Here is a 19239-nt window from a genome sequence, read left to right as displayed (position 1 = left end):
GTTAAGAAAAGGCTTGTGTCCTCAAGAACACTCCAGGGGAAGACGGGCAGGAAAGCTTTGTTCTCTACTTTGCTGCCCCTCCCACAGCTAAAGCAGTCTTTGCCATGGCCCCACACCTTTCCAGGAGTCCTGCTTTTCTATTACTTCTAGCCCATTGGAGAGAGGCTTGTTGAAGCAGCAAGTAACAGGGTTACCAGAGAACGTCCGGCTATCTATTTCTATGCCACATAAGAAATCACCATGAATTTAGTGGCTTAAAAACACTGCCATTTAATGTGCTCATGGTCCTGAGGCCAGGATTCTGGAAAGGCAGGATGGGGGAAGCAAATCCCTGTTCAAAGGCGGTCTGCTGGATCAGGTGTACTTGGAGCCTAGCTGGGACAACAGGATTCCTCCTGCTCCATGGGATCTATCCAGCATCCCAGAGGGGCTTTTTGCCTCCCAGCCCAGGGCCCCCAGGAATATAAAATTGGAAGCTTCCAAGATCAGGCTACGTTTGAAGCTTAGGCTGGAATGGATAAGGCATCACTTCTTTAATTGGTTAAAGTAAGTCCCAGGGCCTGCCAGAACTAAAGTGGAGGGGCCACCCCAGGGTGTGATTAGGGGAAGGCACACTGCAGTGGGCGTCACCAATGCAACAGCCTACCCACCATGAGCCACGTCAAGGAGGAAAAACAAGAAGCATTACCCCAGGCCTGAGATGACCGCTCTGTCCCAGTACTGGGCATTGAAATTACACGGATGTAGGCTCCCGTCCTGGCTGGGTCACTTCTCAGCTGCCTGACCTTCCTTGGCTTTAGAGGTCCATGCATCCTGGCCTCCTGCTTCTCCAACCTCCAGTGCTGCTTCTGCCACCTGTATAGACGGGCAGGTGCGAACACCTATCCTGGGATGGGCTTTGTCTTTCGCTTCCTGCCGGTGCCTCTTCTGTCCCCTGCTTGCTCTCCAGGCACTGTCCTGCCTGCCTTCTTTCCCAGACACCCTGACATATCCCACCCCTGAGGCATTGCCATCTACCCCTCATGTGTTCCACAAGCTGCCTTGTGTTTTCAGCTTTCTTTTTACGTGTCCCTTCCGTCTCCCGCCACCTGAGTAGAAGCCCATTGAGTGTAGGATTTGAGTCCAGAGCAGCTTGTCAAAGTGAACGAGGCAGGTTGGCCCGGAGAAGGCTGGACAGATGGCCACTGTGGTGACTGCATCTTCCTAGCTGGGAGGCTCTGAGGTAGTGGCAACAAGAGCCATCCTGGTCTCCTGCCAAAGAGGCTGGATTCAATACAGGCCAAGGAATTGGCTGGTGAGGTGAGCAGCTAGAGCGTGAGGGAGGGAAGGCCTAAGGTTGGGGATGGGGGAGGGGTTCTCTTTTGGAGAGGATCCTGTGCCTTGCAGACAACCATGTCCCTTAGTTTCCTCTTTCTTCCTCAGGGTCAGTCCAGGGTCCATTCATAGATAAAACCACAGGGTTGGAGAGTAGTAGAGACCGGCCAGAAGTACACATGATCCCAAGGCCTGTGCTTTCCCGCCAGCCAACCCTGCCCTCATCAAAGCTGTTTGCACCTCTTTCACTGGCAGGTTGAGACATCATCTTTCCTGTTCCACGTGGAGAGGCCCCAAGGAGCTGCCATGCCACAGCCTGGAGGAGCAGGGTAGTTTGAGGAGACAAAAATGATTCTGGAGGGCATGAGAAATGGCATTCTTTATTCATAAATAGAAACATAAAATTATCAGAAATAGTTTACATGGCCATTTTTGGGCATCAAAAATAAAACAAAAGCAAAACCAACCAACCAACCAACCAACCAAGAAACAACCTAGAGAAAAATAACTATGTGCATATTCTTCCAAATGCCAGTCTGTCCAAAGCAAGCCTTGGCTGGAGGTTCCAGCTCTGCCTGTGGACTCAGCACAAGACTGACCACACAAGAGGCAAGGGAAGCATCCACTGAACGGGGTGCACAGCTTCCTGCCATGGCAGCTCTGGCTCCGGAGAATTTGGGACCCATAGGGAAAGCCCTCTCCCAAAGCTGCTGCTCCAGCAGCCCAGCCTGCCTTCCCCTGGGCACCCCTCTCACCTGGGCAGGGGCAAGAGCAGGGCAAGGAACAGAGGCTCAGCAAGCGCTTCTCAGGGGAGAGCTAGCCTTCCCTGGTCTCTGTAGATCTCAGTGCCTGTGGGAGCCAGTGTGCACCCAGCAGGGGCTACCTGCAGACGCAGCAGCCAGAAGAGATAACCCCAGGGGGAACCCAGAGAGAGTCTGGTCATTGCAAGGTCCAGAGGCAGTGTTCCCTTCTTGGTGAAGTGGTGCTGGATGCTGCTTGCTCTCTCTTTGTAGGCAGCCACAGCATTTTCAGGCCAGGCATCTTTCGGAAGAGCAGATCCAGTGGATCTGACTGAATGAGCAAGCATGGCAGCAGGAGTATTCAGAGAGAAGGGCAGCCAGCTCCTGCTGGCTGGCCCTGGGCCCGGCCGTCTGCTCCGAAGTTCCTGTCCTCTGACTTCCCAGTCCCTGCTCAGCCTCTGTTGCTTAGAGCCTCCTTCCAGAGAGGCTGAGTGTGGCATGGTCCGGGAATAGTAGGGATGTTTTTCCATAGGGAAGGGAAGAAAAACCACGTGACAGTGAGGTCGCTATGTTACAGGACACTGTTGCACTGTGGTGCCGCTTTGGGCTACTCTGGGGCCTTGGGCTGGTGGCAGCCCAGGGAGGGCATCCATGGTTTGGCTTTAGGTCAGGATGCAGAGTGCAGAGCAGCGTCAAACCACGGTGGAGTGCAGACCTTGCCCCTGAGCCCCCTCCCCTGGCTTAGCACCCACCTCTTCTCAGGCAAGGTCTCGAGGGCAGGGCACTGGGCTTTTGGCTGCTCTTTGGGGGTGGGGAGTGGTGGGGCATCTCCAGCCTGGGGAAGAAACGGCAGCCCCTTTATCTCATGGCAATCTCACTGGGGAAAAGGACTCAAACAAGGCACAGGCTGGTGAAAATAGAGGGAATGAGGGCTGTGGGTAGGAGTGCTGACAATACAGACTCCATCTGTGGCCTTCCATCCTGTTCGTGTTCGCTTGATGACCTCTCTTAGGGCTACGTGTTCAGGGCCCCTCAGAGATTAACATACATACCTCAGAAATGCCTTCCAAGGCTGGGATTGGGGAGGCTTGTTTTGGCCTCCCATGAATCTGTTAGAGAGAACAGTCTTTCCTCTTCCTGATGCACAGGTGGTGCCACAAGGTCTAATTAAAGGTTAGCTGTCAATTAGGTGCATGCAAACCCTTTGATCTTACTATAATGCCCTTCTGTGTGTCCCCTAGCTCTATAAAATCTATGGACTAAGGTCCAGACTTCGTTGGAGAATAGCTGTGTAGAGCGCCTGGATCCCCCACCCAATTCTCCCTGTCAGTACATTACCCTGAATAAAATCCTGTGTAAACTGAATGGAGTTACCTGCTTTGTTTTCTGGTCTCAAAGTGCCTTCTCAGTTTGGGGGATACTTTATCATCTCTGTCCCACTTTCTAATAGTGTGGCTTAGGGAATGGGATATCTTTGACTTGAGGGTCTGCACTGTACCCAATGGAGGATACTGCCCTTCAGGCAGGAAGGAGGCTTTTAGCCTATCCATCTCAGGTTTAAATCTAGCCTATGACTAAGAGTAATTGCTTGGAATTCCAGAAAAGTTCCTCTGTCACGTGAAGGCAGCAGGACAGGCACAGCTTAACCTCAGGGACCAGAAGGCAGAGCCAATTGCAGGGAAGGTGGCCCTGCCCTCAGTCCAGACTCAGAGAAAGAATGTGGTGGCTCTGGAGGAATAGGGGTTGGAGTTGGGGTGGGGAGAGGGTTATGAAAAGCAGCTCCCACTCCTACTCTGGGCCCTGTAAGGACTGTGGTCATCGAGGCAGAACCAGGGAGTTTGGTCTCAGATTGCTAAATACCCAGACTCTCTCATCCCTCCTACCTCAGTGAACCTCTCTCAGCAAGCAGGCATGAAGCTCAGGAATCCAGCAAGGCTTGGCTGTCCTAAGAAAGAACAGCAGCTGTAGCTTGAGTCAAAAATAGAACATGGAACAGTTCTGGCTGCCTGCTAGCTCTGGCTTGTTTCTGAAAAGACAAGAAAGAAAAAAAGACGAGAGAAGGCCAAAAAAAATTTTTTTTCTCTGAACCAAGCAATTGAGAAACTCCACCATTCTCTCTTCCCCTAGCTCTGCACGTCTTCAGAAGAGAAACTCCCCCCACCCCAGGCACTGGCCCAGCCCCCAGCAAGCTGAAGCTCTCTGGATTCTTTACAGCTGGGGGCTCCTATGGGACCCAGGTGGAGGGAGGCTAACGGTGGCCCTGGGGCTTGTTCATTAAGGCTGTATTTGTGCCTCTTCTCCTTGCCTGGGGCTCTGGGGATTGCTCCTGACCTACAAGGACTCTTATCTGACTTTAGAACTGGAAATGCAAAGGGTAAAGGGTGTGCCACTAAATTGAGCCACCAGTAAAGGGGGGAAATATCAGATCATCCCTGCACCATTTTAGTTGTACATAAGTTATTCTGGATCCAGTTAAGGCTGGATTTTTTGAGAAGAAAAAAGTTCAGAGTAGCCACTGGCCAACTTAAACAAGGTGGGGAAACTGCTCTCTCTTGCCCCATGACAAAAGATCCGGAGGCTCTCCCTGGGACAAAGGGAAAGTCACAGCTACCTCCACCCCATGTCAGGCGCCTTTAATCTCCCCCTCCCAGGGCGTCAGTGTCAATGGCTGTAAGAAGAATGGTCAGTGAAGTCAAAGGCTACCAGTTGTCCAAGGGTGCTCACCTCCAGTTAGCAGGGCCCAGCAGGGTCTGGCCATTACTACTTGGCTTCTCCTCTGACCTCCTCTGGGCTTTGTTGAGCCTAGTCATTCCTCGCTCCCCCAGATTTCCCCTCCTTTCTGTGGTTTTCCAGAACTGGGGTAGCTCTGATGTTGCTAAGCAAGGTTCCCCATACCCCACGAAAACCCCTACAACTCTGAGACCAGAGGAAAATAGCTCAGGATATAACCAGGTCAGACTCCCAGGCTTATGGTCACAGATGGCTTATTTCTATTCACAAGGCATCCCAATGTGTCCAGGGGTAGAAAAGCATTTGTGGGAACACGCAGAAGGGAGTTTCTGTTATGGGGTGGCCATTGGCCAGTATGGCAGTCACCATCATTCCCGGGAGAGTGTCTAAATATTTTTAAAACAAAGAGTAAGGTTTAGGATCTCTTAACCAAATGATGGAGATCCCTGGACCCATCTCTTGGGAAAGCTAGAGGTCTGATGGGCTGCAGGGATGGTAAATGCTGGAATGTGGGCAAGGGTTGGAAAGGTCACGTAGCAGTCCTTCTTATCTCTCCTCCCCTGCTCAGTCCCGGGTCTGTGCCTTGGGGAAGGCTTCTCCCAGAGACCTGAGTTACTGAGCAGGGCAGTGGGGGAGAGGAGCCCTCCTTGACAGACTCTGTACCCCTGCATCCCAATGCTAGGTCCCAGACTCTCCTCCTCCCAGGAGGCCCCTTCAGATCTCAGTGGCTATGATGTCCTCATAGGGGATGTCGGCCCCTTCAAGGTCAATTTCAAAGGCTTCCCCTGCACCGTCCCCACGGGCCAGTTGCTGCAGGGCCTTCTCCAGGCGCTGATTCCGCTGGTACATGGCCAGGTAGCTCTGCTGTAGCTGCTTCTGGTACTGGATCACCTTCTCCTTCTCCTCCTTCCACACCAGCCGCTCATGCTGGAAACCTGAGGACATCTGGTCGTGGCCTTGCCGCTCCTCCTTCAGCTCTGCACGCAACCGCTCCAACTCCCGCTGCAGGGCAGGGATGTCCTCAGAGAAGGTAGTCCCAGGCCCCGGCCCTAGCCCTGGCCCCAGAGACACAGCTTCCCGCTGCAAGGCAGCTTGGGCCCGCAGCTCCAGCAGCTCCTGCTCCAGCAGGTTCACCTTCTCTCGGAGGAGCTCGGACTCATTTTTCTTGCGCTGTAGCTCATTCTCACAGACCTCTAGCTCCAGGCCCTTGGTGCGCAGAGCACTCTCCAAATCCTGAGTCTTCAGCTCCATGCCCTCCAGTTTGCCCCGTGTGTCCTTCAGCTGTGCCTTCAGACTGAGGATCTCACTAGCCTTGGTGTTGATTTCTGTCTGGGACTCCTTCAGCTGCTGTTTCAGGAGAGAGATTTCACCTGACTTCTGGCACACCTGCCGAGGGTTGGGTGGGGGAGAAGAGAAAGTGCTAAGATATAAGAGGTCCTTATCTGGGAGAAGTAACATCTTAACTGCCTAAAGAATTAGGCTGGGCCTGACATGGTGTCTTAAGAGAGTTCACAAGCATGACTGTCTGGGTGACCCGTGAAGCCAAGACCCTCTCTAAGGTTCCTGTCATTCTGTAGTCTTAGTCTGTCCACATGCCTGTCTCATCCCCATATTAGAATCTAAATTTCAATCTGTACTCAAACCCATGGTTGTGTGTAAATCAATGCCCACTACTTGTAGCTCCATCATCCACACTTAATATCAATGATCTTGATTTCCATGTCTGTCAGACCTCTGTCATTCACGTTTGTGCCCACATCTTCTGACCTCACCCTTGTGCATACCAGCTCCTCTCCCTCCCTACCGGGATAAAGACTATTTTCAGGCATTAACTGCTACATGCCAATAACCAGCAACACGCCTGCCTCAGAGACAGTGTCCAATTCAGATCTGCCAAATGCTGAGCTACTATGTTCTCCCCCTGCCTGACCCCTCCACCATTTTTATTCTTACTCCCCTCCAAAGTTGGCCGGGAGCAGCAGGCAAAACCAAAGGCACTAATTCAGACCCATGTGTCTCTGGGGTCTTGGCCATTTGGAGTCTTGGGTGGCTCACAAGAAGACCAAGACCAGTCTGGCTGGCTGTGTCACAAGAATGTTTCCTGCTGGCCTGTGGGAAAGCTGGACAGAATGAAGGTCAGGGCCCAGGCCTCTACAGAATGGATTCTTGGAACAAGACCAGAAGTCACCTTAATTTTTCCTCACTTCTCTCACAGTAGGAACCCCCAACCCCTTGCTGTCATGAACCACTTATGAAGCAATGCATAACCTCATCCACAATGCTTGTGTGGGACCAGGGATGCCTTTCTAAGGCAAAGCCTGTATTTGTTTCATGGAAAGAGCAGCACAGAGTCATGTTTGAGGCATGGGCCTGTCTTTGAATCCTGAATCAACCACATATGTATGATATGATTGGTTGATCTTGGTGATATACATTAGTAAACAATATGGAGTAGTGATTAAAAACATGAATTCTGGAGCCAAACTATTAAGATCAAATCCTGGCTCTGATATCTATTATGTGGTAACCTTGGGCAAGTCATTTAACTAGCTGTTTGCTACTATAACCTCTCTGTGCTGTCAGTTTCCTTAACTAAATTAAGGATTAGTAACAGTACCTACTTCATAGGGTTATTGTAAGGATTAAATGGGAGAACCTAGGGTTTGGCACTTAATAAACACTCGATAAATTGTTATTATTCTAAATATGTTTGCAATATATTTATGTGTTATTATAAATATTTATTTTATTTATTGTTTTACCGTCTGGCCTGCCTGGACAATCTGGGAATGAGGTAACAGTGAGCTCTAGCTTACCTGGGACTGAACGAGTAAGAATGGATGCCTAGCACCAGGGCAAGCTTATATCTCTGAGGTGCCCCAAAGTGTCTCTGAGCCCTGGCTGAGAAATGATAGCTGGGGTGGTCTGCTGTGCCATCATCAGTGGGAAAGAGGAAAGGCACTGTTCCCATGGCCACCATCCTTTCCTCTGTAGGAAGCCTGGCAAATAAGTGATTTTCCCTTCTCACCTGTCAGGTCCCCCCATTCATCTCTTCCATAGAAAGGATCCTTTTCGTCTCTACTCCTGATAACGTTTGTCACCCTAATTTCTAGAATAAGTACAGAAAGCTCCAGTGCAAACAGGTGCCTATGTTGCCAAGGATGCGTCACCCCTTCCTGAGGTGGCACTGGTCTAACCAGACACAATGCTTCCTCAGTTCCTTTCCAGGGTAGGAGTCTTTGACTGGGGAGAATAACAGAACCACCATGCCCACACCCCTACATGCCTCAGTGCCACCTTGAGAGGCTCTTCAGCTGAGAAAAGCTACTTTCTGGAGAGCAGAATGTGGGGGTTAAGCTGGTTCTCCAGTTAAGCCAGGTCCAGATGCCTCATTTCCAGGTATGGTGTGTTCTTCTCTTGCTCTTCTATGTTTCCATTACCGCCCACCAAATAGAATCCCCACTTACAGTTCTGTGCAGAATGGCCCATTCTGTCAGTGGCACCTGCCCACAAATGAGGTCACTCTTACTCGTGGGTGGGGTTCCTTTTCTCAAAAATAACAAAGTCTGCTCTCTTATGGCCTCTTGAACCAGCACGAACTCAGGCTCAGGCATGGCTTGTGTTTCTTTTGAGCTTTCTGAAGGCACATGAAGTGGGTTGGCCCTCAGATAGCCCAGTGAGGCCTCTGTTCTCTCAGTTCCGCCTCCTCAGTCAATGACTCAGTTAGCAAATTCAATTCTGGAGGCCCTGAGGCCCCGAGGCGGGAGACAGGAGGAAGCTCACACTAATTTTATCCCCAGCATGGTTCACCATGGAGCCCCTTGTTTGGGCCACAAGGCTGGCACTCTGGCTCACTTTGCCTGGGCAATCTGTGTACACACGCCATGGGCTAGAACCTGGAGGAGAAGTGGTGACTGGCATCAAATAGCTGACCACCCCAAGCCCACACCGTAAGCCTCACCTCCCACTGGGTCTCTTCTAGTGCAGGGGCAAAGCTGGTCTTCTCCTTCTCATAGGACCTGAGCTTGGTCTCTAGCAGGTCCTGCTCCTTCATGAGGCTCTCAAGCTCCTGCCGTAGCTGCCTTTTCTCTTGCTGGAGCTGGAGCACCTGGAGGTGCAACACCTGCTGCGTGCGCTGGCTCTTCTGTGAGGCTTGCTTCAACTTGCCACTGCACTTCTGCTCCAGGACATCCAGCTCCTCCTTGCAGCGCCACTGCCGCTCTTCATAAGCCTGGCTGGAGGCCAGCTCCTTCTCCTCAAGGCTACGCTGCAGTTTCTGGAGTGCTCCCTCCCTCTCCAGCAGCTTCTGCTCTAGCTCCTGGATACTGCACTCGTCTGTGGAAATGGGGGACCGGATGCATGAGGAAGCCTTGTCCGCCTTGCTGGGGTGCGCCAGCTTGCTACCCCCATCAGAGAAAGACAGAGCCTTCAGACTCATCATGTTGCTGTCCTGGAGGATGATGCCCTGGGTGATATTGTGGGCTGAGCCCCCAAAACGGCTGGTGGGCCCCACTGGTGTAACCAGTGGGTCCAACTGGTAGCTGCTGCTGGTGCTGTGTGTGGGCAGGCTGGACATGGAGTTCCGGCCAGAATCTGACAGTGCCCCAGAGCACAGGCTGGGCTTTGGCTCCTGTTCCTTGGGCTTGTCTGGAGGGGCAGGGTGCAGCTGGTGGCTGGTGCTCTCAGGGGATGAGTGGAGGATGGCTCCTGACCGTGGCAGCACAGGCTTGAATGCCGTGGGCCTCGCTGCACCTTTCTCTGACCCCTGGTGAGGAAAACAACCATACAGATTCCATGTCTTCCTTCAACTCCCCTCTCACCTTCCCCTCCCTTGCTGGGTATGTGTGCTGGGCACATGGCATCCTTTTTGGTAATAACCATAGGCAATTTTGCCTGTTGCTATGAAGCAGCTGAATATGGTGCGTCTCTCTCAGGAAGGAGGAATTCCTTTGTGGCTAGGGGATGTCCTTAAGGATCACTGAGGTACTTTGTTTTATAAGCTACCAACGTGTCATGAGCTTGTCCCAGCCCTTGTGAGATGATGAATAACATCTTTTGGTTCCCTGAATCAGATCCCTAGGCCAGGGCTCTGGCTTTGGGTCTCTGTGTGGTATAGGATAAGTGCATTAGGCTCAAAAATTATGATGTCCTTACCAGAGGTCAATCCCTTCTTCACCTTCACTGCCCCTTCCAGTAGGCCAGAAGCAAGAATACCGGCTGGGCCCAGTATTGAAGGGTTGGGGAGACTACTTGCAATAACAATCCTTTGCTTAAAACGGTGATTTTCATTGGGAGAATACATTGCAGTCTATAAACCCTTTAAATCTGAAAAGCTTAAAGCTCAGTGCAAACTAAGCTGGTCATTTCCTAGAATACGAAAGCTATGGATTCATCCCTCCAAGTGGGGGCAGGTGATTAACTAGAACAGTTGTTTTCAGGTCTACTGGTTGGACCTATGAGAGCCCTGGCATAAGGGCTGGATCTCTGAGTATACAGGGCTCTTTTGACCTTGTCAAATTGATGAGAACAAACTCAGCTTTTATCCAGCTGAAGACGTTTTCAAGGTCGGGTTGAGTGAGGAGCTGCTGCACCATGACAGCAGCAAGTGAAAGAAAGGCCCACCTCCAGGAGTCTGCTAGCAGCAAAGCTGCTAGCTCTCTCCAAGTGGACTCTCCATTGACTCTTCCAGATGATAATAAACCTCCCTCTCCTTGCCACGTACTTGAAAATGCTGCTGTTGGTCCTGTTTTGACAATTCAGTTACATTCCAGTAGAGCTCAGAAAGGCTTTCATTTCCCTTTTGTTCTTTGCATAAGGGCTCACTCAAGACTTCTAGTTTAGGGGAATGACCAATACTTTGATTCCCTCGTCCAGCCTTTGATCTCTGTGGTGTGACTGAGCACTTCCACCTTCACCACTACTGCTTGGCTTCTTGGAGGTTTAAATGTTTGTATCACTGCCTCTATTCCCATACTTGCCCCCACTCTCTTCACCCCCATTTTGCTCCCTGTTGCTTTGCCAACCCACCCGCCCTTACCAGAGACCCTTGCTTACCATTTCTAGCTGACTGGAGAAGGGCATAAGCTTGGGTGGGGTGGACTGGCCAAAGTCCACCCCAGCCTGGCCGCCTATGTCCCCACTAGACAGTGCAGTGTAATCTGGGTGATGGGAGCCCCGGGCTTTCTGGCTGACCTTGATGTAGAAGAAGTCTTCACTCTTTCCCATTTTGGAGCTGGACTTTCCATGGCCTGAGTCCTGGGAGAAGCCAAATCTCAGCAGCCCATCTGAATATCGATTGAGCTTCTTAAGATGGGAGGACTTGCCCAGCTTATACCGTGAAGCCCGGCAGTGCTTGCCATGGAAGCTGTGGCCAGATATGAGGCTACTGACGCTACCCATGCTGACTCGGGGTCAAAGACAGACAGGGCAGAGTGGGGATCTGGTGTGGCTGTGGCAGTGAGGGGCAGTCCTGGTACCAAGAAGGAGCTGCGGTCATAGCAGAAGCCTCACGGAACCTGGGAGAGCTGTAGACCTGGAAGGGGACAAGAGGTAGAAGTCAGCCTGAGATGAGCAAGCCATGGCACAGTCCTCAATGGTGACTTGGAGAGGAGGTGCTTTGATGGCCAGATCTGAGCAGTAGAGAAATGTATCCTTCTCCTAATGAAAGCTCAGCCTTGACTCTGCTACTGAACTCTTCTGTTCATTCTTCCTTTGTCTACTAATTCAACAAACATTCAGTGAGACCTCCCTTTGGGATGGCCCTTCTCTAAGTCTTGGGATACAGTGATGACTAACATGGCTATTATCCCCACACTCATGGGGCTTGTGTTCAGTGTAGTTTGGACAGGCCAGCAACAAATTGATATTTACNGTGCAGCACAGAATTCTCTGAGGTCATTATTTTATACAGGTGGCACAAGAGAGGCCTCTTTGTTGGGGTACTGCTTGAAGAAACGTCAAGAAAATGAGGGAGCAGCCATGTGGAAATCTGGGGGAAAGAGAAGCTCAGAAGCTCCAAGAGCAAAAGCCCTAAGTCCCTGTGGTGGATTGTGCTTGGCATATGTGAGACCAACCAGGAGACTAGTCTGGCTGGAGGATAGTTAGCAATGTGGGGTGTACGATAGGCAGAAGTTAGAGAAAGCAGGTGCCAAGAAACATAGAGCCCGATTGGCCCCAGGGCTTGGACTTCTACCCTGATTGAGATGAGGAGTACCTGCATGGCTCTGAGCAGCTTATTACTGGATCTGACTTAGGCTGTGGAGGGTCACTCTGGCTGCAGGGTGGAGACAGTGCTTCTGACTGCCCTGAAGGAAGTGGTGGGCAGTTACATTAGCTGAGTGACTAACATTTCAGTGGATTACACTTTAGGTGTAATTTTCTTTTTTTATTATTTAAAATTTTTTTGTAATTTATTTTTTTATAGTTTATTGTCAAGTTGATCTCCATATAACACCCAGTGCTCATCCCAACAAGTGCCCTCCTCCATGCCCATCACCCCCATCAGCCCTAAGTTTGTTCTTGGTATTCAACAGTCTCTCATGTTTTGCCTCCCTCCCTCTCCCTAACTATTTTTTCCCCTTCTCCTCCCCCATGGTCCTCTGTTAAGTTTCTCCTGTTCCACTTATAAGTGAAAACATATGGTATCTGTCTTTCTCTGCCTGACTTATTTCGCTCAGCATAACACCCTCAAGTTCTATCCATGTTGCTACAAATGGCCAGATTTCATCCTTTCTCATTGCCATGTAGTATTCCATTGTATAGATAAACCACATCTTCTTGATCCATTCATCTAGAAATCATAGGTGTAATTTTAAAGTTGAGCTTATAGGATTTGCTACCAAACTGGATGCAGGGAATTAGAGAAAGAGCGGCATTAAGGATAACTTCAATGTTTTGTTTTTTAATGTTTATTTATTTTTTGAGAGAGACAAAGAGAGAGAGACAGACAGAGTGCGAGCAAGGGAGGGGCAGAGAGAGAGGGAGATGCAGAATCCAGAGCAGGCTCCGGGCTCTGAGCTGTCAGCACAGAGCCCAACGTGGGGCTTGAACTCACGAACTGTGAGATTATGACCTGAGCCAAAGTCAGATGCTTGACCGACTGAACCATCCAGACATGGTCTTCAATGTTTTTATACAGGCAACTAGAGGACATAAGCTGCCACTTATTGAGGTACAAAAGACTACAAAAAGAGTCAGTTTAGGATGAGATGGGGTGGAAAGTAGGAGTTTGGTTTAAGACATTAAGCTTGCCGAGCAAATTAGACATCCAAAGAGTGCTGTAGGGTAGGAAGCAGGATGGGTGAGGAGCTACAGATTTCCATGTAAAAATTGTTTGTTCTAGAAGCCAGCTATGTGACTAGGTGACATCACTACAGAAGTAAAGGCAGGAAGATAAGGGAAGTCTGAGGATGGCTAATGGAGGTCAGGAAGGTGAGGAAGAATGAGGAAGAGAAACTGAGAAGGCTCTGGCTGATAGAGGAGATCTAAGAAACAAAGTGTTTCATGGTGTCAAGTGCTGCCAGTGATGACTGTGCTGGTCAATGGATCTGACCAGGTGGTGGTACATTGTCACTGACCTTGATGAGAGCAGTTTGGGTGGAGGGGTAGAAAGAAAGACCTTATAGGAGAGGGTTCAGGAGAGAAAGAGGAGGGAAATAATTGTACTCCCAAACGTTGAGAGGTACCTTTAGTTTTGCAAAGTGATTCTGAAACACACTTAAAATGTTTTTAAAAGTAACAGGAATGCAAATTCTAGTAATCTCACTTCTGAGTATCTACACCAAAAATATAGAGAAGACTCTTTAGACTCTGGATATGAAGGCTTGAACTCAAACTTGCATTGTTATCCTGAATTATAAAATAGTTAGGTTATGAATAAATACATTCTATATTCCATGAGTAGAAGCTAAACACAACAAAACATCATGGTGTATGTGTAATCTATGTTTTCTTTGAAAAGCTTATTATTAAATTGATAGCCTTTTAGAATCAAGGAAATACAATTATGCCTACCTGATAGGATTGTTATGAGAAGTTTATGAGCACCAAAATAATGTAATAGGTATGGTATGTCTACTGAATGCCCAGTACATAACAGGCACTCCATAACTGGTAGGTATTTTCATTGTTATTTATCATTGCTCTCTCCAGCATTCATCACCCCTATGTTATCTTCAGTGCCCTCACCTCATTTTCCAGAACTAGTGCTCTCCATTTCAGATGCAACTTTCCTGCATTCCAATCCCCAATAGTATTACTTAGGAATACAGAATTCCTCTGTTAATTTAATAGCTGACAATGACAAAATGTGTTTTTCATCCCCCACATCACCCATTTCTTGCTCAGCTGGGCCTTCAGATCCTAAGAAGTTGTCCATATGTAGGAAAGCTATTTTTGGCCCAAAGACTCTCCTGCACTCTGCACATTATACTACTTGGGCAATGGGTAACTTGGTTTTTACCCACCCAGTACACATTTATGAACATTTATATATACAATGTTGTAGAGATATGACAGTTGGCTATGGCATCAGACAGATATGGATTTCGAAATTAACCTCTCTGAGGTTTCTTTGCTTATAAAATGGAAACAATAACTATTTCACAGGACCAATATGAGGATGAAGCAAACTAACAAGTCAAGTGCAGTGCTTGGCACATGGTCAGTGTTCTGCAGACGTGTGTGTGTGTGTGTGTGTGTGTGTGATCAACAGAGGGCCGAGATGAGGGTGGTCTTCTTAAGAAGCATATAACATAGTTGGAGTATAACTATAATATTGGGCAGACATACTACATGAATCGATTTGTGTCTCTCTTGCTCCACTACCATCCCCTCTCAGGTCGACCACCTCCACCTTTGTCTTTCCCCAGTCTGTTCTTCCCAAGCATCTGAAATGTCACAGTGTCATGCTTCCTGATGGAAACCCTTCAAGGATTCTAATTGTTCCTAGAATAAGGCAGTGGGCAGGGCTTGGTTTTTGCCTACTGCTCCAATCGTATCTCACCCTGTTCTCTCCTTGCTCACATTCACAAGTATAGCCAGACTTATCTCTCCTCTGTTGGTGAACACACCAAGCCTTTTCCCACTCAGGAGCTTTCACACCTGCTGCTGCCTCTGCTGACAATTCTCTTTCCTTAGCTCTTCACGCCGATCCTTCTCATCCTTCAGTTCTCAATTCAAATATTACCTCTGCAATGTGGCTTTCTATGGTTACGCCAGAAAAAAAAATTCATGTCCCCCATTACTCTCTATTATTCCAGCCTGTTTATTTCCTTCATAACAATTGCTTAACTTGTAATAATCTTATTTTTTGTTTATTACGTGCATCTCCACAAGAATATAAGCTCTATGAAAGCTAAGACTTCAAATCTATAGCTTAGAACAAAAATGAGGAAGTGAGGCGTTGGCCACACGATGTGGCCAGGCTAGGACTTGAACCTATACCCAAACTCCATGATCTCCTTGCAACAGCACAATGCTCAGGGGAACTGTAGGTAAGGCTCAGAGATGTTAGGATGGCAAAGTAAGTTTCCAGGGATGGAAGAAAGCCTGAAGTAGAAATCAAGGTCCGTGGCCTCTAGCTATAGCTTTGTTTCCCTTTGGCAGATGACAATAAGGTTTTAGAGACAGGTAAGCTTCCTGGTTCACCTGAGAAGCCGTCTGGATCACCTCTGATGCGCAAGCACTGTTGCTAGGCTCTAGAGGATTGCGAGGAAGAAGACAAGTGATGGCAGGGAGCACAGGAGAGGAGTGGGATTAGGATGGTGGCCTCTGGTCCTCTGAGTTTATTCCTGTCCTGTAGCTCCAGATCCTCTGTTCTTCACTTCCTAGGTCTTGACATACAAAGGAGTTCTGAAATTTGAGATTATCCCCAGATCCACTTGAAGCTGAACTAATTACCTTTAGGTGTCTAGACTTGTTCAGTTTTCAACTTGGAGAGAGCATCACAGAAATGTGGATCCATCCTAGTTCCCAAACCCTAGGTCTTCCTATCCACCCACTCCTGCCAGACTTGCTACCTCTGCCCACAGGAAGGACAAGGCAAAGGGGCACATTTGTATTACTGGGAAACAAACCCTTCCTGGCCTGGAGTACTATATGTACTTGCAGTGAAAATAAGCAATCACACAGACCATGGAGATTCAAGAAAGGGAAAGAAAGAGAGAAGACGGACAGGAGAGGAAAAATAAAGGAGCCATAGAAACTCTCACTAAGCATGTTATAGATCTTCTCCTGCATGACCTCTTACTGACTTTCTAGAAAGAGTCAAGCAAGAATTAGATATCAGGTTTAAGAGAAGGAAAAGAAAACAAACAGACAAACAAAACAGTCAAAAACAGCTGGTAGAAAAGGACCCCCTAGTGCCTATTTCTCAGAATTTGGCCCTAGGGAATTCAGGAGACTTCTCCCCAGTACCAGTCCTCTTCCCTCCCCTAATTGACTGCCCCCAGTATGGCTGCTGCAACAGAACTGGAAATACTGGGAAACACACCATTTTGAGCTGCTTCCACTCCCAGAATGGCTGCCCCTTCCCTCACTCCATTTTGCCCTCTCCTTCCCAAAGGAAACCAGGACTCATGCCAGAGTGACACATTTCTCTGATCACCTTTATGGAATATGGAGATAGAGACATGGAGCAGAAAGTGGGTCTTCTAGAGTCAGGAAGGGGAGAAATAGCACTTCTCACCTTCCCATCTCAAACCATGGGGAAAAGCAGTTCTGGCCTTGCCCACAGGAATCCAGACTTCTGGCCTGGGGAGAGTGAGGGTCTATGCCCATCTTCCTCCTCTCCCCCTCTCACCCATTCTGGAGAGTTCACTCACAAGATCAGGAATGCTCAGCCTCCAGAGGGTTATTTTCCTTCCCACTCCCATCTTCTTTCCCTCTTTCCATCCCTCCATCTCTCATCTCCTCCCAGTCACTGCCCAGGGAGTGGTCCCACAGGGAGGTCCAGCAGGAACCCACTGCCCTGCTGTGGGGCCTCTCTGCACTCTGCCTGGCACCCTCCCCTTGAGAAGCCAAAGCCCAGTGCTTGCTGGGGTCCCTGGGGAGGAACAAATAGCTTGATCTTAGATTACTGACTTACCTAATGACTCCCTGCTTCCCTTGAGGGGCTAGAGCGGTGGGAGGAAGAAGAGGAAATCAAAGTAGAGAAATTGTGTTGCATCACCTGTGTGCACCTCCTCCTCCACCCCACCCTTCCATGCTCAGACTCCAGGCTCCTGCAACTCTATTTCCTAAGACTTGGACAGACTTTGAACATACTTCAAAGAGGGTCATAAGGTGAAAGGCAGCAGGCAGTTGGAGGGGGCAGCCACCTAGATTGTGATGAACAGGCTCCCTCCAGGCAAGGTATTTCACCGATGCTTGCTCTGGTACCTGACGTGCCACTATTAGAGCTCTCTTTTTTTATTTAATTTTAATTTATTTTAAAAATATGGAAATACTATAAAAATAGACAATGTAACTTGCACAGAATTGACAATTGCCAAAATGCTATTTATTTTAAAAATAAAACATCTCAAAGTTGAAATCCCTTTCTCCTCTCTCTTATATCTTTCTCTCCAGGGAGAAACCCTATCATGAATTTTGTGTGGACCCTTTTTTTTTTTATCATTAAACATGTTTTACACACAAGAATTCTATATGCATTGCTTTCTTTCTATTACTTTATATAAACAGTGTGCTATTTATTGTATTATCATTCTGCACCTTGATTATTTTATCCAACATTTTATATTTGGGATCAGTTCATGTTCCTTCTCTGACCTGCTGTGCAGTAGTATCCCACTACATTTCATTCATCACTCTGTACTCAGATGTTTTCATTTTGTTGCTAAAACCCTTTTATATGTAACTACTTCTTCACATGGGTGGGAATTTTTCTAGGATTAGTTATGAGTCTTAGATGTCTAGTTTTTAGGAGAGGTGATATCCGAGACGCTTGTTGGCTAATACATCACAAGAGGGTAGTAAGAGTGGGACAGAGACCCCAAATCACACTCACCTATTATACTGGGCTGGGGGAGGGGTGCCTTTTTGTCATTAATGATAGGGCCACTGGCAGAGCAGAAGCAAGAGGCAGAAACTCTGTGACAGGATGGAGTAAAGGAGCTTTGACCAAACAGAGAGATTGTTCTGCTGCAAGTGATGGAAGGCCTCCCTGCTCTGAGGCATTATGCACAATAAGGGCAGCATCTTCCATGGTCAAAATTCCATAATGCTGGAAATAACAGGGCCTCAGAGATTCTTTACCTCAACTCCTTTACTACACATGGCTACATGGAAGCCCAGAGTAGAGAAGGGCCTTGCCTAGGTCACATCCCGAGTCCTGGACTCAAAATTGCATCCTTTCCATTTTATCAGTAGAATAGGGCCAACTGGGTTCCATTTTCCAGATCAGGGTGGAACTCTATGTGTTCCACATGTGTAAAGAGGGTTTATCGGGAGTGTATGTGTGTGTGTAAAGCTGCCTGATACAAATGGGATTCCTTCCTGTGGGGTGGCAATGCTGTACCCTTTAGAGATGATCACTCAGTGGGCAGAGTGACTGAGAAGACAGAGGAAGCCACTGCGGGCTCTGCATGGGCTCCAACCACAGTTAGGGTTGCTGACCAGCCAGGCTGGTACCAGAGCTCTGCCTCCAGCTGCCTCCTTCCTTCTGGTGAGGTATCACCAGTCTAAGTTAACTTTGAATCTTGAGAATCATGAGGATCTTTGCATCCTCATGTTCTATTCCATCTATGGAGCTTGGAGAACTTCACATTATTATTCATTTACATTGTCCCTCAAGGTAGACAAAATGTCAAGCATCATGTTGGGTGCTGAAAAGAAAAGGGACAAGGCCTCTCACAAGGAAATTGATTTGGTAGTGAAACCTAGCTTCCTTTCAAAGGAAGAACATGGCCCTCTGCCAGGTCTGGCTAGTGTGACCCTACAGGGAGACCTGCAGACCACCAGAAGCCTCTCTGCTGGGCCCACAGTTACAGTTCAGTGCTTGGCTCACTAGGCACTCAGTCCTTAAGGCCCAATGACAGCTCCTACAGCATTTAATCTTTCAGAGATGAACAGTTATCTCTCCAATTATCTTTAAACCTTCTTGAAGGCAAGGATGGAGCTGAAGCTTCTTTGTATCCCCTATAGTATTGAGCACAGTGCTAAAGACAAAGAAGGTAGTCAGTACACTCTTAATAAAAGCAGCTTACAGGGAACATAGGGATTTATTGAGCGAGCTTGCGGAAGGGAAGATGAGGCACAGGGAGGACATACAACATACACTGAGGTCCCACAACAGGTAGATAGGAAGCCAAGTCTATGATAGACTAGAATCCAAATCTGGTTTCAATCCAAATTTCCATCTCTTAGACTTTGAGTCAAATGGTCACTTGGGGCAGAGTAAATTTACCCTCTCCTTCACACCCCCCCCCCCCCCGCCAAGTCCTGTCCAAAGTTTTCG

General features: G+C 48.5%; 1 protein-coding gene across 1 annotated transcript in view; it reads right to left on the bottom strand.

Moving 5' to 3' along the window:
* Positions 1 to 1674: 1674 nt before the first annotated feature.
* The window catches only part of LZTS1 (leucine zipper tumor suppressor 1), a 56929-nt gene continuing 39364 nt past the window's right edge, over positions 1675 to 19239 (bottom strand). The window contains exons 2-4 of the mRNA XM_077773091.1: positions 10839 to 11316; positions 8746 to 9549; positions 1675 to 6170 (exon numbers count right to left, since the gene is read on the bottom strand). Coding sequence (XP_077629217.1) covers positions 5499 to 6170; positions 8746 to 9549; positions 10839 to 11183 — 1821 coding nt within the window. The 5' untranslated portion in view covers positions 11184 to 11316 and the 3' untranslated portion in view covers positions 1675 to 5498. The remainder of the gene's footprint in view (positions 6171 to 8745; positions 9550 to 10838; positions 11317 to 19239) is intronic.

The sequence above is a fragment of the Crocuta crocuta genome, unplaced genomic scaffold (assembly GCF_008692635.1).
Source record: "Crocuta crocuta isolate KB4526 unplaced genomic scaffold, BGI_CrCroc_1.0 scaffold177, whole genome shotgun sequence".
Taxonomy (NCBI): Eukaryota; Metazoa; Chordata; class Mammalia; order Carnivora; family Hyaenidae; genus Crocuta; species Crocuta crocuta.
This window is presented reverse-complemented; position numbering and strand designations above follow the sequence as displayed.